Source organism: Nomascus leucogenys, chromosome 4 (genome assembly GCF_006542625.1).
Source record: "Nomascus leucogenys isolate Asia chromosome 4, Asia_NLE_v1, whole genome shotgun sequence".
NCBI classification, from domain to species: Eukaryota; Metazoa; Chordata; class Mammalia; order Primates; family Hylobatidae; genus Nomascus; species Nomascus leucogenys.
In genome coordinates, this window is record NC_044384.1 from 88997363 (window position 1) to 89019245 (window position 21883).

The 21883-nt window shown below is 51.1% G+C and overlaps 1 protein-coding gene and 1 pseudogene across 1 annotated transcript; both read right to left on the reverse strand.

Moving 5' to 3' along the window:
* Positions 1-1657: 1657 nt before the first annotated feature.
* Positions 1658-2360, reverse strand: LOC101176036 (annotated as a pseudogene).
* Positions 2361-7684: 5324 nt separating this feature from the next.
* Positions 7685-17951, reverse strand: LTO1 (LTO1 maturation factor of ABCE1). The gene is made up of 5 exons (XM_030811416.1): positions 17785-17951; positions 15642-15747; positions 14157-14227; positions 10052-10169; positions 7685-9739 (listed from the first exon to the last, which is right to left on the reverse strand). The coding sequence occupies exons 1-5, from the start codon at positions 17832-17834 to the stop codon at positions 9671-9673; spliced, it is 414 nt and encodes a 137-aa protein (XP_030667276.1). The 5' UTR covers positions 17835-17951; the 3' UTR covers positions 7685-9670.
* Between the last annotated feature and the right edge of the window lie 3932 nt (positions 17952-21883).

Consider the following 21883-nt stretch of genomic DNA (forward strand, 5'->3'; position numbering starts at 1 on the left):
GCAGGGTGCCCCTGACAGGTCACATCAGCAAGAGCTCAAGGGACAGTCGGAGCCAGAGGTGACACTGTGGCCACTTGGGTGACTTACAAGGCCCACCTCCTCCTTGCTCCTTGGGCAAATTACTCTGAAGGCAGGGACCAGGTCTGCACCATTGCAGCTGTCCAGTTCCAGGCAAGGGCCAGGTCCTGTGTCAGGGCTGGTCCTAGGGAAGCCATGTCCCCACCCCTGGCCTGCAGCTGGGTTTACATTCATCCCCTGAGAGCACATGGGTGTAGCAGGAGGCCTGTGCAGAGAGCTCCGACCATCACACAGGGCACCTTTGGTTGTTTCACAGAGCAGGCAAGGTAGCCACCGGATCCTGTTAGGTTTGAGCAAGGATGTGGGGAAGAAGCTGGAGAGCCACTTTGCCACGCAGGGAGAGGAGCACATGGGTCTAGGGATCTACTTTAGTGTTTGGAAGTTTTTTTTAAGATGAAAGACGGATGTGTAGGCTGATAGGTCTGGCAGAGCCAAAAGGCAGCGACGCATCTACTGGGAGAGATGCAGCCAAGCGCGGGGCTCATGTAGGCTGGCAGGGCAGGGCAGGTGCCCTGAGTGGGTCAGGTGGGTTCACAGCCAAGTGTGTAGAGAGGGCTTGGGCCCAGAGTGAAGCAGTTGCAAGCTCTCCCACAACCCATTCTCTCTGTCTCGGCATCTGTGGCATCCCGTGATGGGTGGGTCTGTACACACCCCACTCCTGGCTGTGCCACGACGGGGGTGTCTGTACATCCCTCACCCCTGGCTGTGCCACGATGGGGGAGGCTGTACATCCCTCACCCCTGGCTGTGCCACGATGGGGGTGTCTGTACATCCCTCACCCCCGGCTGTGCCACGATGGGGGGGTCTGTACACCCCCCAGTGATGGGTGGGTCTATACATCGTGGTTATGCCACGAGCTCCAAGGCTGTATTAGTCCGTTTTCACACTGCTAACTAAGACATACCTGAGACTGGGTAATTTATAAAGAAAAAGAGGTTTGATAGACTCACAGTTCTACGTAGCTGGAGAGGCCTCACAATCACGGCAGAAGGCGAAAGGCCCATCTTCCATGGCAGCAGGCAAGAGAGAATGAAAGCCAAGTGAAAGGGGAAACCCCTATAAAACCATCAGCTCTCCTGAGACTTGTTCATACCATGGGAACAGTATGGGGGAAGCCGCCCCATGATTCAATCACCTCCCACTGGGTCCCTCCCACAACATGTGGGAATTATGGGAGCTACAATTCAAGATGAGATTTGGGTGGGGACACAGCCAAACCATATCAAAGGCATCGTCTGGCCACTCTAGGCCCTTGTTCCCAACTCTCAAACTCCACTGACATCACCTCTGTGCCTGCAACCCCTCCTGGGATTCAGTGAAGACCTCGTCCCTTGTTGGAGTATCTGTGCTGCCCAGAGGGTGACAGTAAAAACTGACCTTTGAGGAACTTCAGAGACAAAGCCTTCCGCAGTCAGCTCTCCCTGCAGCCCCTTCGCAGAAGCCTGTTCTCACGCGCCCCCCCCACCCCTACCCGCTCATGAGGGGCCCTGCCCTGCCTCCTGGCCCATCTCCCTGCAGCCAGACAGTCCTCATCCATTCTTCATCCTCTGCCTCCAACCCCCGGCCTTCCTATCTCCCTTCAGCTCCGTCCAAGGTCCCTGGGACTCAGCCCCATCTCTCCCCAGCCTTGACCCCAATAAGCTCAATGTCTGCCCAGGAGCTCCTGACACACCAGACTGCATCAAGCTTCCTGTTCTGTGCTTGGCCCACTGCCTCGGTTCACAGGAACCTTCATCTCTGCTCTTACTGTGAGGATGGGCTCTTTGAAGGCTTCCCCACCCCACACCAAGCAGGCGGTGCTGGGAGTCCGGGATTGTCATGCCTGGGCACCTTCCTGCTCTGGCTGAGCCCCTCCAGGACGGAAATCTCCCAGATTCCTCTCTGCCTCCGTCTCCCCACCCTGGCACACAGTGGGTCCTAGGAAGGGGGCCGAATGGAAGGGAGGTTGTGTCAGCTCCTACAGGGCAGCCCCAAGCTGCTGGGCTGAGTTGCAGAGCCATGGGTCCAGCCTGACCCGCGTGCCGGGAGCTGACTCCATGGCTGGAAGGGTCGGGGGTTCCCCAGGAGTCCAGACAGTACCTAGAGTTGTCACGAGGAGTGAAAGGCCCTGAGGGGACAGAGGAAGGAGGCTGGGCAGAGCAGGCACGTGGACTTCGGACCGCGCTTGTGGGATAGCAGTGGGTAGGGCTGTGCAAAGGGTGGGGCAGCGCCCGTGGGAGTCCAGAGAAGCCAGGCCCAGCGGCAGTGGCATGCATCCGGCAATCCCTCCGGCTACCCTGCATGCGGCATGACCCTCCTTGAAGCACCCCAGGAAGCAGAGTCACAACCTCGCTCTGCCCAGCATTGGGGGCCTGGCCTCTGAATCTGGTGGGGAAGGCTGTGTTGCCTCCTGGCACCCGCTCCATCACCAGTCCCACCATAAGGCTAGTCCCCAAAGTCAGCGCTGCAGCCAGGGCCAGCAAGGGCCAGCAAGGGCAGGCCTGTGCAGGGGCTGCAGCGTGGGGTGTGCGTCCCGCACGCTGGGCCAGCCTTGCAGCTCACAGGGCTCTGTCATCCCAGGAATGTCTTTGATCAAGAGTTTATGCAAGACGAGGAAAGCAAGCCCAGGACCTCTAATCCGTTCCCACAGTCCCCTGCCCGCCAGGGCCCCACAAGCCCAGCGCCACACCGCCAGGCCGGAGCAGACAATAGCCGGCGGACGGGTGGGCGGGCAGCTCCAGGGCCGCTGGCCTTGGGGCCCACATCCGGGAGCATTGTCACCGCCACTCACGAGGGCACACAAGGAGGACTGGGGAAGAGAGAATGCAGAGCCCTCTGCTGAAGGGGCTTCGGTGGGCCTTGAGCCTTTCAAAGACGGCGGTGTCCATTAATCCTTTTAATTTGCACCTAGCGGCAGCTGAGACAAGCCTCGCAACCGGCAGCCACTTTAAGAGCTGAGTGGTCTAACCCGAGGATCAGCTCCTATTCCAGACCCCGGGCCCTCTGAGCCTGTCGGGGCAGTCCTCCTTGCCTTTGTTTAATCACGGGAGGAACCGCAGCTGGAGGTTACTGAGCACGCACTATATGCCTTGTGCTCAACACCGAACACAGTTTCTCTCCGAGTCTTGCAACGACCCCATGGGTTGGTGACAGGGAGGGGACACTTTGGTGTCAGCCACAGACATAGCCCTGCCTTCCCAGAGCCTACGCTCTCCCACACACAATCATCCCATCTGCTAGGTCAGGGATTGTCAGGTTTTCTGGAAAGGGCCACAGAGAGAGGTTTCAGGCTTTGCGGGCCACAGGGTCTCTTGCCCCGTGCAAAAGCAGCTGCAGCCGCTCTGTGAATGAGTGAGCATGGCTGTGTGCCAATAAAGCTTTATTTACAAAAATAGGCGGCAGACTGGATTCGGGCTGAGGGTGGTAGTTTGCCGACCCCTGTTGTAGATGAGTAAACCGAGGCCCAGAGAGGTAAAGTAACTGAGCCAGGACCGTACAGCTAGTGTGCGACCAAGCCAGCCTGGTGGGTCAGCCTCATGGAGAAGAAAGGGCTCAAGCTTCAAAAATGGAAATGCACAGAGCCTTCACTGGGCCATTTGCAGCCAGGCCCCACGCACACAGCTCAGGGCCCTGCTTCGCCAGCTCCACCTGTTTCGAGGCTCCCAGTTGGTCGCCCCTGCAGGTGGCACTGTGTCTTGGCTGCTGGCCTGGAGAAGGGCAGCCAAACAGGCCGGCAGTGGACATCTGAGGGTGATCAGCTGTTTAAAAAGAAAACTCACCAGCATGTATAGACACCCATTCAGCACACGTTTTGGAGTAAAAGGCCCTGGGGTTGGATCTCAGATCTGCAACTTTCCAGCTCTGTGGCCTCATTTCTCTGGGCCTCAATGTTCACACCTGTAACATGGGTAAAGCCTGCGAGAACACAGCCCATGATGGGGAGTCGTCTCCATCTCCTACCCACGACAATGACAAGCACAGAATAGGGGCTCCATAAATCTCTGTCCAATAACTGAATTCTTTCTGGGATGCTGAGGATTCAATGGCTCAATGTGTGTGGAGCACTGCTGAGCACCGAGCTTGGGGTACAGCGATCACTCAGGGAACGCCATCATCCCCTCGGCGCTTCCACATAATCACCATCACCATTCCACGCACCGCCCAGGTCTGGAAGCACAGGCCCCCATGCCACGGTGGCCGCCTGGGTGGTGGCACCAAAGCCGATCTTACTTCCCTCCTTTGGCCCATTAAGTAGACAGCTCTGGGTTTTCTTGCCACCACGGATGCCCCCTCCTGCTGTTGACAGCACCCAGATTTTGCTCCAGGGGAACCACCATTCCCAGATCTGTGGTTTGAGTGGGACCGACCCCATCCCCAGCTCCAGGCCAGGTCTTATGACTGAAACCCAACTGCACATCCTCACCCACCAGAAGAGCAGCAAGTTAATGGATGGGTGAGAAATCAAATAGAGCCATTGAGTCTTGAGGAGACATTTTCTGGGGCTTCTGAAAAAGAATGCTTCCCCCTCTTCCTTAGGATTCCCAGCAGGGAAACACGAGCCCAGCGGTGGCTCCCACTTGCCCTCAGTGGCGGCTGAGACCGGGGGGAGTCCAGGCAAATCCCTGAGGAGGCCCCACGAGCAAGGCTGGAAGTGTCTGGATGGTGTGGCCGGCACCCTTACCCTCCAGACCAGCAAACAAAGCCCAGGCAGGGAGAGGGGCCTTGTAGTTTTCTGTGGCTGCTGTAATGAATTTTCACAAACTCAGTAGCTTAAAACAACCAACATTTCTCTCACAGTTCCAGAGGCCAGCAGTGTCTGCAGTGCCTGCTCTCTCCCAGCTTCTGGTGGTTTCGGGTGACCTTCGGCTCTTCTCAGCTGGTCCATGCTCAGCTCCAAACTCAGCCTCCATCCTCACAGGGCCATCGGCCCCATGTCTTCACGTGGCAGTCTCTCCTCTGTGCCGCCGGCTCCCCTCTCCTTAAAAGGACACCAGTCATATTGGACAAAGGGGCCATGCTACTCTAGTATGACCTCACCTTAACTTACATTTTTTTTTTGAGACAAAGTCTTGCTCTGTTGCCTGAGCTGGAGTGCAGTGACGCAATCTTGTCTCACTGCAATCTCCACCTCCCGGGTTTAAGTGATTCTCCTGCCTCACTCAGCCTCCTGAGTAGCTGGGAAATACAGTCACTGCCATCATGCCTGGCTAATTTTTTTATTATTATATTTTTAGTAGAGACAGGGTTTCACTGTGTTGGCCAGGCTGGTCTTGAACTCCTGACTTTGTGATCCACCCACCTCGGCCTCCCAAAGTGCTGGGATTACAGGCGTGAGCCACTGCGCCTGGCCCAATTTACATCTTAAAAAAATCTACAAAGACCCTATTTCCTATTTCCAAATAAAGTCACAGGTACCAGAGGCTAGGACTTCAATGTTTCTTTTTGCGGATACAATTCAATTTGCAACAGACTTGGACTCTTAAAGCCTGGAAGCAGGCTCCACAGTCCCCTCAAATTTTAGGGGCACATACTCACTAGAACCAGCAGAGGGACATCAATCCATGAGCCTCTAGCTCAGCAAGCATCACATACTCCACGTTCAGGTATCGCCCGAGATAAAGGCTTCCATCCCTGCAACCCAAGGCCCAGCTGCTCTGGTAAAGGATGCCAGGGAGACACAGCCAAGGCACTATCCTGATGGGGGTGTCACCAAGGGGTAGACGCCAAGGCCTCGATGCCACCTGAGTTTACCAGCCAGGGAGAGTTATGAAAAGTGTATGAGCAAGGAATGACTTTCCTTCTTGGAAGTTAATCTAAGAGGTCCCAGTGGAACCCTTCGTCACGCTGGCTTGGACAACTCACTGAACCCTTGAGGCCTGGCTCCTCGCCTGCAGGCCCCGTGTCCTTTGAAGCACCAAACATACTGACCCATTTTTCTCAGATCATAAGAACTCTGTGACTTCAGTTTCCTGAGTCACAAACCAGTTCCTCATTTGATTCATTAAAGACCAGAATAACTGTGAGAATTAGGATAAACTTGCATGTTCACGACACTTTTTGGTATCTCCAGATTGCATTGGTGTTTTCAGGTACAGTGGGAGAGACACCTCTGCGGTGTTGTGAGGCCAGATGAACGCTCGCAAAGCTCAGTATGGAGGTCATCTCCTCCTTTGCCCACCTTCTCATTCCCTCCCCTCCCCTGGGCTCCCAAAGTGCCAGGGGTGTCCCTAGGTCAGACCTGCTCACGGGGTCTGGGGCAGCTAAAGACCCATCCAGGCACTGCCTCTCCTACAGGCAGCCAGCATGGATCCTCTTCCATAAATTCACCTGCTTTTGCCTCAATCTGGCCTCAATCTGCTAGATCAGGGGGTCTCCCATCCCCAGGCTGTGGACCGGCACCAGTCCATGACCAGTTAGGAAGTGGGCCCCACAGCAGGAGGTGAGCAGCGGACGAAAGAACATTACTGCCCGAGCTCCGCCTCCTGTTAGATCAGCAGCGGCATTAGATTCTCATAGGAGCGGGAACCCTGTTGTGAACTGTGCACGTGAGGGATCTAAGGTGCGTGCTCCTTATGAGAATCTAATGCCTGATGATCTGAGGTGGAACAGCTTCATCCCCAAACCATCCCCACCCCCAAGCCCTGTCCATGGAAAAACTGTCTTCCACAAAACCAGTCCCTGGTGTCAAAAAGGCTGGGGACTGCTGTGCCAGATGCAAGACCGGTCCTGGAGACAGGCTGCAAATTCCCAGAAAAACAAGGCTCCGCTTCGGCGAAGAAGACATATCTAAAATAACGGCCTCAGGAAGCGAATCGTTCATGCAACCTGCTCAAGCCCTGCTGTGCCCCAACAAGCCTGAAGTTGGCCACTTACTGTGACCGCTGGACTTGTCCTCAGCCAGGCCTCATATCTCTGCAAACTGAGAGTGGTAGCCCTGCCTCCAGCACTGGTGGATAATCCTGGCAAAGGGCGGGCCACCAGCAGCCACTCAGCAAACAGGCCTCTTGTCCCTTCTTCCATATCTCCTCATTCTTTTCTTGCCACTGGTTACAGAAAAAAATGTCAAGGGGTGAATGTAAAATAAAGTGAAATGTGGTCATGTTTTAGGACAGCAGTGTGGCCCCTGGGCAGTTCCCTTTGACCATCCAGTGACTCTGAGAGGTGATTCCAAAGTGGAGAGTTCAGTGGAGGACTGACTACTCTTGCTTGTGCCTAGCTGTTAACATTCTAGAAAAACTAATTGAAATAACTTCAACTTTTACATGAAATGGCTTTCTCTTCTCCCGAGTCCCAATTCAACAGTCTATCCAGCAGCCACAGCCACAGGAGGGGACAGAAGGTGGGGGACAGTGGGGATAGAGATGTCTCGGGGAGGGTGGATTAGTAATAGCTGCTGATGGGTGGCTGGGCCAGGTGAGCAGGAGCTGACCAGTCCCCAACACAATGGGACCACTCTCGCAGTGGTTGTGTCTACGCTGGGTTAAGGAGATGAGCTGGCGGAAATCTAAGGCACATGTCTTCCTTCATATCCAGATCCTAAATACCCTGGAGGAAGAAATAAACTGGCTGGATGTTGTGTTATAAATGATGCCGTGTTATAAATGATGTGTTATAAATGGTCCCAAACTTTCACTTTAAAATATGCTATTTACTTTTTTTCCAATTATAAAAATAATACATTATCACAATAGACAACTTACAAAACACCAAGGGAAACACAACAAAGGCCCGATCCCACCATCTAGAAAGAACGAGAGTCTTTCTGTGCGAAGGCACCAGCACTGATGAAGGCACAACGAGGTGATGCCAACGCAGACTTCCCCAGACCTGAGGTGAGGCTACAAATGAGGGGTGCACAGCCACACGCAGCTTTAGAGCTCGGGAGGAGGAGACCTAAGTCTTGTCTTCAAAAGCAAAAAGCAGGCCGGGAGTGGGGGCTCATGCCTGCAATTCCAGCACTTTGGTAGGTGGAGGTGGGTGGATCATTTCAGGCTAGGAGTTCAAGACCAGCCTGGCCAACATGGCAAAACCCCATCTCTACTAAAAATACAAAAGTTACTTGGGCGTGGTGGTGTACGCCTGTAATCCCAGCTACTAGGGAGGCTGAGGCAGGAGAATCACTTGAATTCAGGAGGCGGAGGTTACAGTGAGCCGAGATCGCGCCACTACACTCCGGCCTCGGCAACAGAGTGAGACTCCGTCTCAAAAGAAAAACTGAAACAGAAACAAAGCGAGCCACTGCGGCGGTCCACCTGCCACTGCTCCCGCGGGGGTCACTGCTCTGGCTCCTGCAGTCAGCAGCTTAGGCAGCACAGCACAATGCACTAGGACATTCGGGAATGGTTTTAAAACTGAAGTGGATTCATGGCAACTCCTTAATAATGTCGGGGACTGCTTTCAGACATGCTTTCTGGAACAGGAGGGGTGGGGAGAGCCAGAGTGTGGGGACTTCGGTGACCCTGAGGTGCACACAGGAGGATATGTGAACACGTGCCATCGCATATGACCACTCACCTCGTGGGGACCCACCGAACCATCCACTCTGCTCATCTGTGCCCATCCCACTGCCTCTGTATGACGCCTCATAAGGACTGACAGAGACAAAAGAGCTCCTAGGAGAGGGGAGAATGCAGGAGCCTGTACACATGGTTCTCAAAGTTTCTGCAAACATAACGGTGGCCTAACATTTGGTCTTTGGTTCAAAATATTTCCCCCCTTCACCATTTTTTAATGCTGCAAAGCCTGTCGCCCCTCTGGGGACAGTGTGAAGGATAGGTCTGGGTCCCCTCAGGATCGGGCTGGCCTTTCTTCCTCTCAGCCAGATGCCCAGGCAAACTGGCCACCACAGACTCCCCTGTGCTCCGTGAGGCTCGGCAGGACCCATGCAGCCTGGGAGGGAGGGCAGGGACTGCCAGTGCTGCAGGTGCCGTACTGTGCATCCTGGAGGCAGCTGTGCCTGGTGGCGGTGAGGCACGGCCTTGGGGCGGAAGTCCTAGCTCTGCTGCTGAGTGCCCTTAGACCAGGCAATCCCTTCGCGTCTCACCTTCCTCCTCTGTAAAACGGTAATAACACCCACCTTGTGGGCTCCTGAAGGGATTAAATAAAACACGGGAGGCACGTCCCGCAGCGCCGGGGGCACAATCGGCCTCGACATGCGGCACAGCAACCATCCAAACCTCCCACGAGCCTCGTTCAGGGACAACCGTCTCTCTCGTTGCAAAATAATAATAATAATAAAAAAATAACTGCCTCAAGTCCAGGCTTGGGGACTGACCCTATCCAGAGCCAACCCCAACCCAGAACCAGCTAGGCCTATGCTGCTGGGGAGGCCGTCAGGCCTGCATGCGGGCACAGCGGGGAGCAGCAGTGCGAGGGCTCTGCCAGGGACGGCTTCAGCCCAACAAAGGGCATGTGTGGAGAGGCCCCAAGGCGGGCACCGAGGTGACACCGGCAGAAAACCCCAGGGAAGGAGGCCCTCCCACGGCCGAACCGGAACCCTCACCCTCCCACTGAACAATGGCCTTCCCAGCACCGTCTGGCCCTTCACTGCATTCCTAAACACGTCACACACACATCTGTTCCTCGATGTTCGGTCTCTGTTCATCCATCTTCCTCAAAATGAAAGTCCAGAACCTTCTGCACTAATTTTAAAGTCTGGCTGAACGTTGAGTAATGAACAAAACTGAAAACACAAAAGAAAAGAGATGGTATTTTTAATCTTGTGCATTTCTACTGAAAAATGAGAAGATAACTCTCTCTCTAGCTATAGCTTTTCCTGTCTATGTGGCCAGCCCATAAATGAGTTCTAACTCCTATTCTCCGGACTGTCTTCAGTTTTCCCGCACTGCGACTCAAGGATGAGGCGCCTCTACGGACAGCTCCGCGGTGCACGCAGCTCCAGGCCACTACCGCAGTGGCCCCGAGAGTGCGCCGCCCCGCCTGGGAAAGGCACAATGAGGCGCTCCCAGCAGGAGGAAACACACAGTGCACGCACCTGTTTAAATTTTCCTCTGATTTTGTCTAAGTCTTCATGGAGTTTATCATAAGTAGGGTCATCATAAGGGAATTTCTGGATCATTCCAATCAATGATTCTAAGACCTTCATCTTTCTGCTGTAAAGCATAGAAATACAGACTCTCAGTCATGTGCACACAACAGGCTCAACTTACGCAACAGCTATGCTGCTGGCTTACTGAAACCCAGCAGGTGCGCTAAGAATGCCTTCGTTCAAAAGCTGGATGATTATTCTCTCATTACACGAAATCATATTTATTTACCTAGCAACGTGCTTAGGCCCATACCCAGTGCCTCTACAGCAAGTGTGTGCCTAGCTTACAGACATGCCTCCATTCCGACCACAGGGCTGAGTGGCTGAGGCAGCCTGAAGCCCTGCTGACTCTCGAGGTCACACACGCAGAAATAGACAGAACTGGGCAAGAGGGACTGGGGCTGGGCACGAGCAGGCCTGCTCTGGGTATGGGGATTTTCCAGGATCTGGAATCTTTGTGCTCAAAGCCTTCCAGAGTTCAGCTGCAGGTAAACCAGCAAACCCCTTCCTCCAAAGGCAGAAATCAGTACCGTCCCCTCCCCAGGGAGGACAGAGCTTTGCTGAGGAGGCAAGGAGGTTCTGCAGAAAGGCTGTGCACTCAGGAGACAGCAGCCCTGGGTGTGACGGCTCCCCAACACCTCTCTACCTGCTTTCAACCCTGCTGGCCTCATCTGTAAAATGGGGGGCATCCCAGGCTCCAGATGGTGAGAAATTAATTTCTGTTATTATTTTTTTTTTTAATGGGGAGAGTAACAGCAACCTCACAGACTTTCAAGAGGATTAAATAACTGACATGGGCCGGGCCCGGTGGCTCACGCCTGTAATCCCAGCACTTTGGGAGGCCAAGGAGGCTGGATCACCTGAGGTCAGAAGTTCAAGACCAGCCTGACCAATATGGTGAAACCCTGTCTCCACTAAAAATACAAAAATTAGATGGGCGTGATGGTGTGTGCTTGTAGTCCCAGCTACTTGGGAGGCTGAGACAGGAGAATTGCTGGAACCTGGGAGGTGGAGGTTGCCAGGAGCCAAGATTGCACCACTGCACTCCAGCCTAGGGGACAGAGTGAGACGCCGTCTCAAAAAAAAAAAAAAAAACTGACATGAAGCTTGGACCCTAGCACAGAGTAGGTGCTCAATAAATGTTAGTCTCTTGGTTTCCTCTGGATCCTGGAGACCAGGGCTCTCACCCACAGGGGTTTAAAAATAATCCACACATGTGTCCATCTCGTGGGGCCAGGTCTTTTCAATGAACCACAGGTGGTCCTGAGAAGCATGCTGCCCCTGTGCCGCATTGGACCATGTGAGTGGCCAGAGCAGGCAAGATACTCGATTAACGGGAATTTTAAAGAACTGACGGTTAGGATGAATCAACAGCAATTCAAAGCAACCAAGACCTCCTGTGTATGTGCAAACAGCTGGTGCTCCTGGATACAGAGAAGAGCAAGTTTGCCAGCAGCATCCAGTTGACAAGAGCTAACGATGGCTACCTCTCTGAGAAAATACAAAACTGTGAAAGGTCAAAGCAAGTCAGTTTTAGCAACAAAGCACCTGGTTTCCAGGGAAACCAAAGGGAGACGCCAAAAGGTGGGAGGTAGCTGTATGCTAACCCGATGCAGAGGACCACCCACTTTCCACTTGGCAAGCGGTGACTTCTCTGGTCAGCGATGCTGCTCAGACACACCCAGCCGGGTGCACCATCAGAGGCAGGCAGGTGTGAGCAGCTCAGGGCTAATAAAACGAAAGTGACGGTGCCAGAGCCCCCATGCTCAGCCCCGGCATGCGCTGGTCTGCAGGAGGGTTTCACCAGACTGCTGATGCCGGGGACGGAAGTGTCACGCAGTTTACCGGAAAGCTAGTTACTCAACGGAAAGCACCATCTTTTGGCCTGAGATGCCGTTCTCCATGGTTTCTTTGGTGTTACAATGCCCAGCATTTTGCTGAATGACAATGCAGGTGGCAGGTGTTTTTCTCTTAACATCCTTATTTGGAAAAATTTACAGGTAAAACATGCAATATCAGCCCTTCACCATTTAAAACAAAACAAAACCTGACATAGAAGATCCAAATATCCGTGAACCCTGCTCTACAATAAAGCCTTAGGTTCCAAAGAGACCTCTGGGTACTACTGGATGGGATGAGGGCGGCTGCGAAGGGGGTCTGGCAGGGCTTCCACCAGCCCCTCGTCAACCAAAGTGGTCCTTCTCTGTTAACTAGACTGAGCGTGCTGCTTTCAGACGTCAGCAAAACTGTTTTGGGGTAAGGGCTGGCAATCTCCTGGGATGGGACCACTGACACACAGCTGAGTGCTTCTCCAGGAGCTGGTAGATTCTGCCGCTGTGGGAAAAGGGAGACGGGTAGAGAACTCCAAGAACATACATCCTTTTGTGGCCTGGAGTTGAGAGCCAGGCTCAGCTTTGACTGCCACCCAGTGGCAGCACAGGCTGCCAACGATTCCCCTGGGATCCCCAGCTGCCTGCTGCTGCCTGAGAACCAAGAGGAAAATGTCCTCAAGTGCCCCTCTGCTAACCCAGAATCCCATCAACTCCCAACTGCTGGTACAAATGGAGCAGAAAGAACTACCCGTATCAGTTGCAAGCATCCTCATTCTTAAACATTTGAACATTCAAGATATTCAAGGTATTTCTAGAAATTCAAGACATTTCAAATAAAAGCACAAGTCACGTGGTCAGGGCGAGTGTTATCCACTCTCTTTGTGCCCCTCCCATGCTAGGCGAGGCCACCAGGTGTCAGAATGACGCAGAGCACCAGCTCAGGTCCCGCGCTTGCTGCCGCCCATGAACAGCAGAGTATCCAAACCATCTCAAGGGTTCATTTCCAGCTTCAGAATGAAGATAGATAAAGCAGGGCCACATGGGGCTTCGGTAAGTACAATGCAGGAAGAAGAGTTTTTGTTTGTTTGTTTTTGAGAAGGAGTGTGGCTCTGTCGCCCAGGCTGGAGTGCAGTGGCATGATCTCGGCTCGCTGCAACCTCCGCCTCTCGGGTTCAAGCAATTCTTCAACCTCAGCCTCCCGAGTAACTGGGGCTGCAGGCACACACCACCACACCGGGCTAATTTTTGTAATTTTAGTAGAGACAGGGTTTCACCATATTGGCCAGGCTGGTGTTGAACTCCTGATCTCGTGATCTGCCCGCCTCGGCCTCCCAAAGTGCTGGGATTATAGGCGTGAGCCACTGCGCCTGGCCGAGAAGAGTTTTTTAAAAGGCTAAAAACAATTCAAATGACAGCTAACACTTACTGAGTGTTGACAAGTTCCAGAAAGGAGTTAAACACATTTAAATGTATTTTCTTGTTAACAGACTTAGTTGGCTACATTAAAAAAACTGATGACACTGGCGTCCTCATCTCTGAGCCCAAGTCATACAAAACTGTTATAATTTGGTTTTTTTTTTTTTGAGACGGAGTCTCGCTCTGTCGCCCAGGCTGGAGTGCAGTGGCACAATCTCGGCTCACTGCAAGCTCTGCCTCCCGGGTTCACGCCATTCTCCTGCCTCAGCCTCTCCGAGTAGCTGGGACTACAGGCGCCCGCCACTACGCCCGGCTAATTTTTTGTATTTTTAGTAGAGACGGGGTTTCACCGTGGTCTCGATCTCCTGATCTCATGATCCGCCCGCCTCGGCCTCCCAAAGTGCTGGGATTACAAGCGTGAGCCACCACGCCCGGCCTATAATTTGTTTATTAGAAGCTCAGGGGAAAGGTGAATGAGAAAATACAATCAACGTCAACATTATTTTATTGGTAGGGTATCTAAAAGCCACGTGGTGCACTAATGACTCCAGGTAAAAGGCAGGAGCATAGAACTCTTGAGAAGCAACAACAGCCAGTGTTCATCAAACACCTAAAATGTGCCTGGCACTTTCTATTTAGTATTTCTGTTAAATCTCCTAACAACACTCAAGCTTGACACTGATAATTTTCTCCATTTTACAGATGAGGAACAGACAGACTGATTACTCAGGGGCATGTTGGTAACCCGTGGAACTAGAACTCCTGGTTCCTACGCTGAGAAAGAAAGACATCTCCACCTTTACCTGTCCTTCTCAGTGGTGCAACTGTGCAGTAGACATTTCCATGCAAAAGCAAAACCTTGGTAGCACCCAATCTGTGAATGTGAAAAATATTTAAGAGTGAAATTAATAAGCAACTAGCTACACTTTCATTACCAAGATCTCAAAACAAAAGATGGGGGCAGAAGGCAGCGGTGCTTCTCACACTATTGTTCTGGAAGCACCTGTTGAGCATTAGGCAATGGAAATTAAGAGATTAGGTCATCGGTGGGGCAGCCAGCCTCCCAGATGCCCCAGTCCTCATCTCCTGGTATCCATGCCCTGTGCAGGTCCCTCGACACTCCACCAGGGTGGCTTTCGTAACCAACAGAATGTGGAGGAACAGCACAAAGCTCCTGAGTCTAGGGATAAAAGCCAATGTCACTTGCCTCACCAGCTCTCTTGGACCACTTGCTCTTGAATGTCACGAGGACACACAAGCAGCCCCATGGAGACGTCCATGCCCACAGTCAGGTGACAGCACCACCTTGGAGGCAGATCCTCCAAGTCCAGTCAAGCCTTCAGGTGACACGGCTCTGGCTGACACCTTGAGCCAGGACCAGCCAGCAAAGCTGCTCCTGAGTTCCCAACCCTCAGAAACATGTGAGATCATCAATATTTGCTGTGTTAAGCCCATGAATTTTGTGGTGATCTGTTTCGCAGCATCGAATATCCAATATAGTCATAACTGCCTCAACTCAGACTTTGCCACTAAGGGCCACTTATCTGTAAGGGCCAATCTAGGACAAAGGGCAAGAAGAGAAAAGAAAATCATAAAGTTAATGAAATTTCAACATAAACATAAATGGAATATTTTCACATGACAGAGGGCACCCATTCTTTGCACAATGATTCAACTGGCTTAGTACATAAGCCAGCACCATGACACTCCCAAGTAAACTAAGGAGACCAGGGACTTGTTTTCTCTTATCTAGCCTGCATAACTTAATTGTATCTACCCACAGCAAAATGAACTCTCAGTTCTGTACTAAGAATATTTCTCCAGCAACAGTCCATCTAGTCCATGAACTCCCACACAAAGGCACTGTGATTTTTTTTGTTTGTTTGTTTTTTGGAGATGGAGTTTCACTCTTGTCACCCAGGCTGCAGTGCAATGGCGCAATCCTGGCTCACTGCAACCTCCGCCTCCCAGGTTCAAGCAAGTCTCATACCTCAGCCTCCCAAGTGGCTGGGATTACAGGCATGTGCCACCATGCCCAGCTAATTCTGTATTTTTAGTAGAGACGGGGTTTCACCATGTTGGTCAGGCTGGTCTCCAACTCCTGACCTCAAGGTGATCGCCCACCTCAGACTCCCAAAGTGCTGGGATTACAGGCGTGAGTCACCGTGCCCAACCAGCACTGTGATTTTAAAAGACCTGACAATTCTTACTCCATCACACTGAATATCGAAATAAATTATAAATTGTAAATGAAGAGGCTTCATCTCCAGATGGGGGTTCCCACTTACCTCAGACCCGATTTTGGCTCCATGCAGCGTGCCATGCTGTCTTCCCTCCATCACACCCAAACTACTGCCTTCTTCATAGCCTTCCCGATACCCTTCCCCATGAAACCTGTGAAGAAGAAGCATGCTTCATCAAATCAACAGGAGAAAGAATACTCTTTCCAGAAAAACTTCTCTCTCTTGTATTACCCAGACCCAGTAAGACAAGCCAGAGTAAAGGAGGAAAAGCCTAAAATTCAAATCAGAAGACACAGATTCCAGTCCCTCACCCCTAGAGATTCAGTACATCTGGAGCAAGGCCCTGGAATCTACTTTTCTTTTTTTTTGTTTTTGAGAGAGGGTCTCTGTTGCCTTGCCTGGAGAGCAATGGTATGATCACAGCTCACTATAGCCTCAAACTCCTAGGCTCAAGCGAGTTTGGCCTCTCAAAGTGTTGGGATTACAAGTGAGGGCCACCACACCTGGCCCGCAATCTACTTTTCTTTTCTTTCTTTCGTTTTTTTTTTTTTTTTTTTTTTGAGACGGAGTCTTGCTTTGTCACCCAGGATGGAGTGCAGAGGTGCGATCTCGGCTCACTGCAAGCTCCGCCTCCTGGGTTCACGCTCTCCTGCCTCAGCCTCCCGAGTAGCTGAGACTACAGGCGGCCACCACCACATCCGGCTAATTTTTTGTATTTTTAATAGAGACGGGGTTTCACCGTATTAGCTACGATGGTCTTGATCTCCTGACCTCGTGATCCGCCCGCCTCAGCCTCTCAAAGTGCTGGGATTACAGGTGTGAGCCACTGCGCGCAGCCTTTTTTTTTTTTTTTTTTTTTAGACGTAGTTTCGCTCTTGCTGCCCAGGCTGGAGTGCAATGGCGTGATCTCAGCTCACTGCAACCTTCGCCTCCCAGTTTCAAGCAATTCTCCTGCCTCAGCCTCCCAGGTAGTTGGGATTACAGTACAGGCTTGCGCCACCACACCCGACTAATTTTGTATTTTTAGTAGAGACGGGGTTTCTCCATGTTGGTCAGGCTGGTATCGAATTCCCGACCTCAGGTGATCTGCCCGCCTCGGCCTCCCAAAGTGCTGGGATTACAGGCGTGAGCCACCACACCTGGCCTGGAATCTATTTTTCAAATTCTCCTAGGTAAGTCTGGTTTGCAGCCAGAGTTAAGGGGCCAAAGTTCTGTAAGTGTTCAAGTAGCACTAGCCCAAGTCAACCGCTTCCAAAAAACTGCAACATACACAGGGTTTGACATCACACTGGTAGGGCAACAGAGAGAAATGGCATCAGATCATCACAAAATGTACTTCGACTGGTACCCGGAGTAGCACTGACCCTGAGGCCCAACAGTGGAACTGGCACTATCTTAACCTGCAGTCACCAAACATGCAAGGAGTGGGCTGCAGCGCCGCAGCGCCCCATGAAGCAGGGTGCACAGCTCCCCACTTATTAGTTGTGTGACCCTGGAAAGTGACTGTGCCTCCTAGTCTGTAAATTCCGAAGAATAATAGGATCCACTTACTAAGTAGGGCTGAAGTAGATAACCAGGGTGGAACGTTTAGCTCAATGTCTGACTCACAGCGCGAGCTAAATAAACGTCAGCGACTGACTGCTAAATGTTCGGCCGCTTTCTTAACTAACATCTATGGACGTGTCTTCTGGGCCGGGCATTGGAAGTCAGCCAGGAGTCAACTCACAACTCCCCCACTATCGCAGCACGAGGGGCTCCCCAGGGGCTCTGGAGGGAAAGGGGTGTGGTCGGGCACATCTATCAGCATATCCATGAATACTGCCGTATGTCCTATGATTAAGGAACCAGAAAAAGAGGCAGCTCCCAGATGGCAAAGGTCTGTCCTCCCAGAGGACCGGGAGGCCTCGGAGGAGGGGAACCACTAGGTTGAGCAGATGCTTGGGGCAGCCCTGACAGGGAAGGCGGGTCTGGAAGAGCAGCTGGGCACGTGCCCCACCGGAGCGGGCGAGGAGAGGAAGACCAGAGCATCAGGCCCACACTTGTCCCTGCGTCCGCGGCCACCAGGCGCTCCCCAATGCGCACGCCCAAGGGATGCCAGGCTCCAGCAGCCGCTCTGGGCGGCAGCCGGCGGCTAATCCGCTGGGACAGAACCAGACAGGGCGGGGTGCGGGCCGGCCTCGCCACCCACCTCTCATCCGCCATCACGATGGCATCGAATATGTCCTGACTGCCAGCCATAGCGGCAAGCAGCCCGCCCTTGGCCCCCGAGTTTCTGCAGCCCTGCGGTGCCGTCGCAGACCCGGCAGGTTCAGGCACAAAGCTCCGTTTGGGAGGAGACGAGATCCACTTCCGGAAGCGGCCGCACGGGGCAGGCCGGGTAAGAACGGCACGCGGGAGGGTCCAAAGCAGCCTGTACATGGCGCATGCGCGGCTGCGGCGGTGAGCGGGGCCGGGCTCGAATGAAGCCCCGCCCTGGGGTCCCTTCGCCCTGCCCCGTTCTGTCTGTCCGCGCTGGGAGCGTCCATTGGCCGCGCACGGGGAGAGCCGACCTGCATTTTATCACTGCAGATAGAACCGAATTTCCCAAAGTGGCTCCGAAAGAACCAAGGAAGAAATGGGAAGTCATCAGCTGGGCGCGGTGGCTCACGCCTCCCAGCACTTTGGGAGGCCGAGGCGGGCGGATCACCTGAGGTCGGGAGTTCGAGACTAGCCTGGCCAACATGGTGAAACCTTGTCTTTCCTGAAAGTACAAAAATTAGCCGGGCATGGTGGCAGGCGCCTGTAATCCCAGCTACTCGGGAGGCTGAGGCAGGAGAATCACTGGAACCTGGGAGGCGGAGGTTGCAGTGAGCCGAGATCGTGCCACTGCACTCCAGCCTGGCGAGAGAGCCAGACTCCGTCAAAAAAAAAAAAAAAAAAAAAAAAAAGAAAAGAAATGGGAAGTCATCAAAGAACCGACGCCTCAGGAGGCTCCGGGCCAGGAGGCTCTGCATGTGGGATTTTGGGGAGAAATTTGTCGGTTTTAGTTCCCATATTTGTCATTTCCATGAGATGTGCTTTCTGAACACGATTTTTATTTTTATTTTTATTTTTTATTTATTTATTTATTTTTTTTTTGAGACGGAGTCTTGCTCTGTCGCCCACGCTGGAGTGCAGTGACGCGATCTCGGCTCACTGCAAGCTCCGCCTCCCGGGTTCACGCCATTCTCCTGCCTCAGCCTCTCCGAGTAGCTGGGACTACAGGCGCCCGCCACCACGCCCGGCTAATTTTTTTGTATTTTTAGTAGAGACGGGGTTTCACCGTGGTCTACGATCTCCTGAACTCGTGATCCACCCGCCTCGGCCTCCCAAAGTGCTGGGATTACAAGCGTGAGCCACCGCGCCCGGCCCTGAACACGATTTTTAAAAAGCGATTTCAAACTCTAAGCGACAACGGAACTCAGATGAGAAACACCAGAAGCATTCCTAATAAATTCAGTAGTAAAACCTCACGTGACCACTGAACATCTTTCTACCAGCCCTGGCCAATGCAGTAAAACATGAAGCAAGAAGTGGAAATACCAAAAAAAAAAAAAAAAAAAAAAAAAGGCAGAAATACTATTATTTGCAGATATGATGGCCCACCTAGAAAACCCAAATAAGTCACCTAAGACATTCTCAGAACCCATAATCGCAGCAAGTAGCTATGTGTATGATGAATAGGGAAAAAAACACTTTCTGTTATTCCAACAATAATTGGTAGTAACCATAATACATTTCTTAGAAATAAGAACTTCTAACAATTTAAGCAGGACCCATATAAGGAAAACTACAGCTCTACTATGATTGAGGACTGGAAAACTGAACAAGTGCAGTACCAAAGAAAATTCCATGAGATCTGGTAAAATGTGTCAAAATCCTAAACTTTTTCATCCGTATGAATAAACTAATAAAAATAACTAAGATGTTTTTGAAAAAAAATGATTTTCATATCAGATATGAAAAGATAAAGTGTCAATATAAATATTGTGGTATGTTGGTTCAAGAAGAGACAGACCAGTGAAATAAAGTAAATAGACCAGACAGTAGACTCTCATGATGTAAAGCCTTCTCATGTGGTAAAAAGAAGAATTACAAATTAATTGGAGAAAGGGAATATCAATTAATAACTATAATGGAAAACTGGTTGTTTGGGAAAAGCTTGGTTCCATTTATGCCTCACACCATTCATCAAAATAATTCCAGATGAGTTAAAGAGTTAACTTAAAAAAATAAAGCACATTGGCTGGGCTCACCCATGTAATCCCAGCACTTTGGGAGGCCGAGGCAGGTGGATCACCAGAGGTCGGGAGTTCGAGACCAGCCTGACCAACATGGAGAAACCCCATCTATACTAAAAATACAAAATTAGCCTGGCGTGGTGGCCCATGCCTGTAGTCCCAGCTACTGGGGAGGCTGAGGCAGGAGAACCCGGGAGACAGAGGTTGCAGTGAGCCGAGATCGCGCCATTGCACCCCAGCCTGGGCAAAAAGAGCGAAATCCGTCTCTAAATAAATAAATAAACCACATTATTCTTGTAATGCACTTTGGGAGGCCGAGGCGGGTGGATCCCTTGGTCAGGTGATCGAGACCATCCTGGCTAACATGGTGAAACCCCGTCTCTACTAAAAAAAAAAAAAAAAAAAAAAATTAGTGGGGCTTGGTGACTCGTGCCTGTAGTCCCAGCTACTTGGGAGGCTGAGGCAAGAGAATGGCGTGATCCTGGGAGGTGGAGCTTGCAGTGAGCCGAGACTGCGCTACTCTACTCCAGCCTGGGCGACAGAGCAAGACTCCGTCTCAAATGAATAAATAAATAAAATAAAATAAAGTACATTAAAAAATCTAGGTGGAACATTCAGACAAGTATGAAGATGCTCCTTTAACACATAAAAGCCATGAAGGAATTCTCAGCAAGCAAAACCAACATTTTACCACGTAAAAATGCAAACTTGTGAGTACCAAAAGTGATAAGAAACAAAATTTAAAGAACAATATGGGGAAATATTTGTCATAAATATTGTAACTAAAGAAATAATATTTCTGGTAAAGAGTTTATTTAAATATATGTATTTATTTAAATAAATACATCCTGACATGGGGAAAAAGACTTGAAACATTATTCACAGAAAGAACAACAGCTGGCCAATCAGGAAAAGCAGACGCAGCCTTACTAGTAACCAAAGCAATGCTAAGAAAGAATAATGAGATGCATTTTTTACCTTTTAAAATAGTTTAAGTTCTTTTTGTCCTTTTTTAGAATTAAAAGATACTTTCATTGAGCACAAGTGCATAAATTTAAGACACCTCTTGGTCAGGCAGTTCAAAAACATAGGAAGGGCATCATATATATATATATATCATGATATATATATAATGTTTTTTGTTTGTTTGTTTTTACTAGCTGGGTATGGTGGGTCACGCCTGTAATCCCAGCACTTTGGGAAGTCAAGGTGGGCGTATCACCTGAAGTCACCAGTTCCAGATCAGCCTGGCCAAACAGTGAAACTTCATCTCTACTAAAAACAAAAATTAGTCGGGTGTGCTGGTGCACACCTGTAGTCCCAGCTATTCTGGAGGCTGAGGCAGGAGAATTGCTTAAACCTGGGAGGTGGAGGTTGCAGTGAGCCGAGATTGTGCCACTGCACTCCAGACTGGGCAACAGAATGAGACTCTGTCCAAAAATAAAATAAAATAGGCCAGGCGAGGTGGCTTAAGCCTGTAATACCAGCACTTTGGGAGGCCGAGGCGGGTGATCAAGACCATCCTGGCTAACACGGTGAAACCCCGTCTCTACTAAAAATACAAAAAATTAGCCGTGCGTGGTGGTGGGCACCTGTAGTCCCAGCTACTCGGGAGGCTGAGGCAGGAGAATGGCGTGAACCCGGGAGGCGGAGCTTGCAGTGAGCCGAGATTGTGCCACTGCACTCCAGCCTGGGTGACAGAGCCAGACTCCGTCTCAAAAAATATATATAAATAAAACAAAATAAAAAAGTTTTTTGCCCCTGGACCTAGTCATTTCACTTCTAAGACTTCATCTCTAGGAAATAATCAAAGACAAGTAAAAATATTATGTACAGTGTTGTTCAGTGCAACACGATTTGTAAGTCAAGGCAAGGAAAGCAGCTTACATTGACAAAATGGTAGAATTATGACATGTATTGTAGGCTACTCATGTTGAAGACTCCTAAGCAACCATTACAAATAATATTTCAACAAAAGTAACATCATGTAAAATGCTCATGATATTTCAAGAAAAAGAAAAAAAAACC